At 44.6% G+C, this 7183-nt stretch overlaps 1 protein-coding gene across 1 annotated transcript; it reads right to left on the reverse strand.

The window, feature by feature from the left end:
* Window positions 1-1990: 1990 nt before the first annotated feature.
* On the reverse strand, window positions 1991-3877 carry LOC147617038 (pentatricopeptide repeat-containing protein At2g13600-like). Its single transcript, XM_086776414.1, has 5 exons — window positions 3552-3877; window positions 2814-3498; window positions 2605-2669; window positions 2361-2467; window positions 1991-2139 (listed from the first exon to the last, which is right to left on the reverse strand). The coding sequence occupies exons 1-5, from the start codon at window positions 3875-3877 to the stop codon at window positions 1991-1993; spliced, it is 1332 nt and encodes a 443-aa protein (XP_086632540.1).
* Window positions 3878-7183: the final 3306 nt, after the last annotated feature.

The raw sequence follows: 7183 nt of genomic DNA on the forward strand, positions 1-7183 counted from the left end.
AATGCTAAGGTTAGAAGAAATATATAATGGGTGGCAGCGTACGTGGAAAAGGGAAGATATTTCTTTTATTTAGAATTTTCTGGAGCAAGCGCAGTATTTTGTAATTGGAAAATCCGGATGAATAGCTGCAAAAGAGTGGTAAGCGCGAGTTCTCCGCGGGGAAAGAGAGAAAAAGGACCGGAGGCAGACGGCGGCGAACCAGTATGAGAAAAAAAATCTGCAGAGATAAGGGAACAGCGTCCATTCGACCAGTACATTTGGTTTTATGCAGTGAACGACTGTGTATGGAGTGTTGGGGCTCGAAATAGAGAGCAAAGTTGCTTCTACCTTATGATATGCTTACTACAAATTCACAAAGCCAACTATGCGCCGGCAGTACGCTGCTTGCAGTGAAGCGTGGAATGATTTTTTTTAAAAGAAATTCGAAAAAAATTCGCTTTTCCCCGCCATCAGATAAGTAAAGTTTTTTTTGGATAAAATCTCTTTATTTTTCCTACCTACCTCTTGTAAAATACACGATGCCAACAAACCTTCAAAGGTTTTGTAAAAAAAATAAAGGGTGGATTTTGATATGAAGTTATGTGAGGATTTTCCTTCAAGTGACATGGAATCAAAGAGTCAGAAATACAGCAACGACTCTAGTGAGAATTGATTTTGATTCTATCTTAGTGGAACTAAATGCAGGCCATGGATTTCTTTTAAAATCATATGAATATGTTTAAGTTATGCCGAATATCATTTTGTGTTTGTGAGTTGTTGGAATTTTAAGCCAGATTTTCAGGTGATAAAGAACATTATGAGATGTTGGGAATGGACAGTGGATGTATGGAATGAAAGGGGACACATGTATGTTGGAAATACTTAAAGGTTATGTTATGCCTACATGTGATTAGCTGGAAAGTTTTGGAAAAAGAAGCCAGTGAATCTATGCTTGGAAAGGGATAAGCAATTGGAACACGAATTTGAGGATGATTTTGTCCTATGCCTTTTGGGAAATTTTGAATGTGAGTTCCCTTGTTAGGTTTGGCACCAACTCTCACAGCTAGAAGTCTCGTACTTTCCTGGCTACTCCGCACACATCACGACAACGTGTGCGGTCTAGCCGGGAACACAGTGGGTGTCTGGCTGTGAGAGTTTGGTGTTTTGTATTCACTTGATTTGATTCTTCAGAGAAAATAAATCCTTCCAAACCTCCTCCCTCCTCTCTCAAAGGCGCATGTACAAGTCAAAGCACACACTTCTTCATACAGTCTTGAAAGTCTCTCTTTGTCTTAAAACTGGGCTTCTTCAAGCCACCTGCACACTTGACCATTTAACCGAATCATGACGACCCATTGCATATGCTGGCATCACCAACAGGGCTTTGACATAAAGGTCATTGCAGTAACTCCCTCCCATTGAGTCATTTACAGCCCGCACTTTGCAAACAATGCACAGTTCGCTGTCTACACAGAATTATCCAAATAGTTTCCCAGAAGCGATCCCCACAAATACAATGGCTCCAAACCACTTGTTTGAAACGGATTTTGAGTTGCAATCAGCACGATTCTGAAGATCCACAGTTGATATTTGCCAATACAAATGGGCAGTTAGACCATCATTATGTCCGGCTAGAAATAGTGAACTGACAGTCACGGTGCCGAATCCTCCCAGCCCTCTTGCAAGCTCTTAACCAGCTGCGCTGTTCTTCACACTGGAGGCCCCCTTCTTTGGTTGCTGTATAGCGACTCCTCCACGCACAAGGCAGCCCCCACACAAAACACACAGGGCTCTCCTCATCAACGAGGCAGCCCCCCTTCCCTGGTTACCTGCCGCCTTTAGTAAGGCGATTCCCCCTCCCCTTCTTTCTCTACCCGGCGGTTTCTCCTCTGGGCGGCCACCTTCTGGATTTTTTGCCAGCTTCTAGACTACGTGCTGGCAGCCACCATATCTTCCACGTGGTCCACAAGTTGGCCACATTATATTGTATATTTTTCATTTATTTTCTTTTTTAAAGCTTCATAATGGCCACACAATACAATGGCTCCTCCTCTTCCTTGTATTTTTCCTGGACAAACTGCCGCCCACGCTTCCAGTACAAGAGCTGCCCATGCTTCCATACCACTTCAAACACAGCATACGAGTGCCCACTCCATACACCTTCATACAGCTTCCAATGCCACTGTATCTGAGTGAATACCTTCCATATCTGTCCTTGCTGCTCAAGGCCCAGATTCCACATAAGTTGTTCCATGAACATGCTTTCACTGCATAGACGTGCCACAGCACGACATCCACCCCCTCTAAACCTGCACATCCTCTGGTATGTGCCACCAAGTTGCTATATAGGCTAATCTTCATTCAAATTTATACTGATTTGCCTTCATCTTTATCAAATTTTGGCACGTTATCTTCAGCTTTTTCATCCTCTGAACCCACATTCTCATCAAGGCTTTCCTGACTGGTTGAATTTCCTGTATTGATCATCCTGCTCATAAGAAGCCTATTTTCAAGGGTTGTTAAAACTCCATCTCCATTCTCTTTGCCAGCTAATGCAACTTGCACAAGTGTTGGTTTGGCATCCCCTTAGTTGAAATTCTCACAGCTTTTACTTTCATAAGATACAGTTTGATTGTTCTCAGAGCAGTCCACAACTGTGTTTCTAGATTCCCCATGCGTGTCGAGAATATCTGCAAAAGATAGCATTACATCGTAGTATTGCCCATCTTGCATGGTTAAGCCAACATCATCCTCGTTCAAACCTTCTAGTGATAATGGGGTTGAACCCCCATTGATATTAACCTTCCCTGTTGTCTTAGAGGCTGGTGCCTTACGCTCAGGGTAGTCCATAAGACCACATCTCGCTCTGACAGTTTAACAAACGACACCCATGCATCCTCCACACTTGCACACTTGCCGTACATGGTAACAATAGCTGTCACCACTGCAAGCATAGAGTCAAACCCAACAGCAACAATATGGGCATGCAGCTCCTGGCCTTCCTCAAGTGATCCTTTGCTTGCACATGCCAAAAGAAAGTTTATATAGGTGGTCCTGTCTCTTTTAGGCATTTCATCAAGTATACTTTGAGCATCTTTTAGCCTGCCCCAGTTTCCGTACATGTTCACAAGGGCATTTCCCACAGCAGTATCTAAATAAAGTCCTCTGCCAAAAATACTAGCATGCAATCGCTCACCGTTACCTTGAACAGCCTGGCTGCCACATATCTCAAAAATGCTGACGAGTGTGATACTGTTCGGCAGTACTCCCTCTTGCTGCATTTGCTCAAAGATTTGGAGACTACTACTATCTTTGCCATGCTGGGCATAGGCTGCAATGATGACATTCCATGAAACAACATCACGATCGCGTAAACTGCAGAACATTCTCCATGAGCCCTCCAGATTGCCACATTTTCCGTACATATTGACAAGTGCTGTGCCAACATAATTATCATCCATGCACCCACTGCTTGCAACTTGGACATGCACTTGCTGGCCTTCAGATAAAGCCGCTTGGCTGGCATATGCAGATAAAAGACTAGAAAAAAAATGTACTTGTTTGGCATCAACCCTTCTGCTTGCATTCGTCGGAAAAGGAGAAAAGCATCTTTGCACTGCCCCTGCCGGGTGTGTGCTCTTATCATGAAATTCCAAGAGTATAGATCCTTTTCACCCATTTGAGCAAAAAGCCCATCTGCCATCTCCACAGAGTCGCATTTTCCATACATCTGCAAGAGAAGGTTGTTAAGAGGTAGAACTTGATCAAGCCCATTTCTGACAATGTGATCATGGATGTACTTGCCATCACATAAGGCCTTTAAGCTGTCACACCTCTTCAAAAGAGAAGCATAGGTGGCAGCATCCCATGGAGACCCTCGTTGTTGTGACCGACACATAAGGTTTTGATGGGTATGTAAGGCGATATGCAAAAACCTCCTCCCTTGATGTGTGTCACATGATTTCATATATGTGTGAAGAAGGCAAGTGCCAAGGAGGCAAGGGTGGCAAATGTACCATTAGTCGTGCTGTCTTCTTTTATACAGCCCCACTATGTACTTCCCTTCAGGCTTAAACAGCTTTGCTGCACAATTGCCTCTGCACACTGCGCTATAGATATTTGATAGTGTCACATATGGTGAGGCCTTCTCCGGAGCCAGCTCATACACATTCTCTGCAGCACGTTCACCTCTTGGTACATCAAACTGGTCCTTGCATGCCCCAAGCAGAGTTGTCCAAGTTATTGAAGTGGGAGTATAAGGCATTTCATTAATAAGAGTCTCTGCTTCTTCAATCAGTCCTGCTCTCCCTAGGAGATCAATCATGCAATTGTAATGATCCACCACCGGTGTGATGCCGTAAGTTGTCTTCATGGATCTGAACCACTGGCGACCCTCATCCACCAAGCCAGAATGGCTACATGCATTAAGTATACTAACGAAGGTGATTTCATTAGGTACCACTCCTTCCTGCCTCATCTGGTCCAAAAGTCTCTGGGCATCCTTGGCATGCCCGTGCTGAGCATGTGTTGCAACAATGACTGTCCATGCAACTGCATCCCGCTGGGGTATATTCTTGAATACTCTGCGAGCATCCTCCAACATACCACACTTGCCATACATGTTCAAAAGAGCTGTTCCCACAACAAGGTCTGACTCAAATGCATTGACCATAACGTGGTTATGCATGCGCCTGCCCTCCCCTTCCACCGATGCCCTGTACTGCTTCAAATCACCATGAGCTTCTTTTCAAAGACTCTAACTGGTTGCAGCCATTAACTGGCACATAGTTTATTCATGTATTACAAATGAGCATTCCATGTGTACATATAATGCCATCATATATGGCTTTCCTGAACAACGAGTAGAGCTTTAATCTCCATGTTCATACACTCAATTCTACAGCATTCTGCATTGGCATTCCTTTTATCCTTCTGATGTTTTGGGCTTTCTCTATGTCGAACCATTCATTCAGATTATCATTGCATACATTTAGCCCTGTTTTTCAAAGAGTTTCTTTCAGATATTCCGACAATTAGAGTACAAAGAAGTGTCCACCTTTACGGCATTCATAAGTTCTTGAGCATTCTAACTGTTTTGCAACTTGTATGGAAGACCTCAAGTCAATACAAGCTCCTCACCTTCCTCAGCTATCAAAAAGGTCGAGTGTCGTAAGCCCTTGAGACAAAGGGTTAGCTTCAAGTCACTACAAGCTCCTCTCTATCCTTGGTTATTGGAATAGATGAGTGTCATAGGCCCTTGAAGTGGCAGGAATGGATCAAGTCATTGCAAGCTCCTCTCCTTCCTCAGCTGTCGAGAAGGATGAGTGTCACAAGCCCTTGTTGCCCATTCTACAGTCCTAAGAGAGAACTACAAGTCTATACAAGCTCCTTGTTACCCCCTTCTCTTGAGGTGAACAAGTGTCATAAGCCCTTGTAATCCTTCTTCTTCCCTAATCCACCTGGGTCAAATGGTACCAAGAAATCATACAGGCTCTGCTGCCTGTACCCTTAAGGAATACCCTCTAGATCATAGGCCATCAAGGTTTTCTGCCTCATACATATGCTGAAATCATCACATACATAGTTCACGGGGATTTCACCACACTCTCACCCCAGCAATTTCACGTCGGGTTCACCAAATCTGTCGTGACGTGTGCGGTCTAGCCGGGAACACACTGGGTGTCTGGCTGTGAGAGTTTGGTGTTTTGTATTCACTTGATTTGATTCTTCAGAGAAAATAAATCCTTCCAAACCTCCTCCCTCCTCTCTCAAAGGCGCATGTACAAGTCAAAGCACACACTTCTTCATACAGTCTTGAAAGTCTCTCTTTGTCTTAAAACTGGGCTTCTTCAAGCCACCTGCACACTTGACCATTTAACCGAATCATGACGACCCATTGCATATGCTGGCATCACCAACAGGGCTTTGACATAAAGGTCATTGCAGTAACTCCCTCCCATTGAGTCATTTACAGCCCGCACTTTGCAAACAATGCACAGTTCGCTGTCTACACAGAATTATCCAAATAGTTTCCCAGAAGCGATCCCCACAAATACAATGGCTCCAAACCACTTGTTTGAAACGGATTTTGAGTTGCAATCAGCACGATTCTGAAGATCCACAATTGATATTTGCCAATACAAATGGGCAGTTAGACCATCATTATGTCCGGCTAGAAATAGTGAACTGACAGTCACGGTGCCGAATCCTCCCAGCCCTCTTGCAAGCTCTTAACCAGCTGCGCTGTTCTTCACACTGGAGGCCCCCTTCTTTGGTTGCTGTATAGCGACTCCTCCACGCACAAGGCAGCCCCCACACAAAACACACAGGGCTCTCCTCATCAACGAGGCAGCCCCCCTTCCCTGGTTACCTGCCGCCTTTAGTAAGGCGATTCCCCCTCCCCTTCTTTCTCTACCCGACGGTTTCTCCTCTGGGCGGCCACCTTCTGGATTTTTTGCCAGCTTCTAGACTACGTGCTGGCAGCCACCATATCTTCCACGTGGTCCACAAGTTGGCCACATTATATTGTATATTTTTCATTTATTTTCTTTTTTAAAGCTTCATAATGGCCACATAATACAATGGCTCCTCCTCTTCCTTGTATTTTTCCTGGACAAACTGCCGCCCACGCTTCCAGTACAAGAGCTGCCCATGCTTCCATACCACTTCAAACACAGCATACGAGTGCCCACTCCATACACCTTCATACAGCTTCCAATGCCACTGTATCTGAGTGAATACCTTCCATATCTGTCCTTGCTGCTCAAGGCCCAGATTCCACATAAGCTGTTCCATGAACATGCTTTCACTACATAGACGTGCCACAGCACGACAACGCGTGGGTATCTTCGATGGCGACCTAGAGCCCAAGCACCGTATGGTCAGCACCCTCTAGGCTCCTTTGCAGGTTACCTAGTGCTTCACTCATAGGCTGCTTCCTTGGTCCCTCATCCATCGTACCAGAAGCTCACCATTTAAATCGAACCGAGGCTGGTCAAGGCCTCGACTGACCTTGTTATGTGAGATGTCCTACGTTGACTCTCCGTCAATTGTTGCAACTTTATCACTTAGGTCTTCACGATCTCATTCACAAGATGGTCAAAATGCTTGGGCCAGCATTCTTGACATAAAACAGTCATTTAAAAATAGGTCATAAGTATAGTTTCTAAAACGAACTCTCATCTTTCCACATTGTTCCACATCA

This window comes from Cibotium barometz, chromosome 37, assembly GCF_041138505.1.
Source record: "Cibotium barometz isolate CiBa-2024 chromosome 37, ASM4113850v1, whole genome shotgun sequence".
Taxonomy (NCBI): domain Eukaryota; kingdom Viridiplantae; phylum Streptophyta; class Polypodiopsida; order Cyatheales; family Cibotiaceae; genus Cibotium; species Cibotium barometz.

Coding starts and splice junctions, on each gene's coding strand:
- LOC147617038 (XM_086776414.1), bottom strand. CDS start 3,877: ATGTGTCGGTCACAACAACGAGGGTCTCCATGGGATGCTGCCACCTAT. Junction 3,499..3,551: donor CGACGAATGCAAGCAGAAGG/GTTGATGCCAAA, acceptor TGCATATGCCAG/CCAAGCGGCTTTATCTGAAG. Junction 2,670..2,813: donor TCTTATGGACTACCCTGAGC/GTAAGGCACCAG, acceptor TATCTTTTGCAG/ATATTCTCGACACGCATGGG.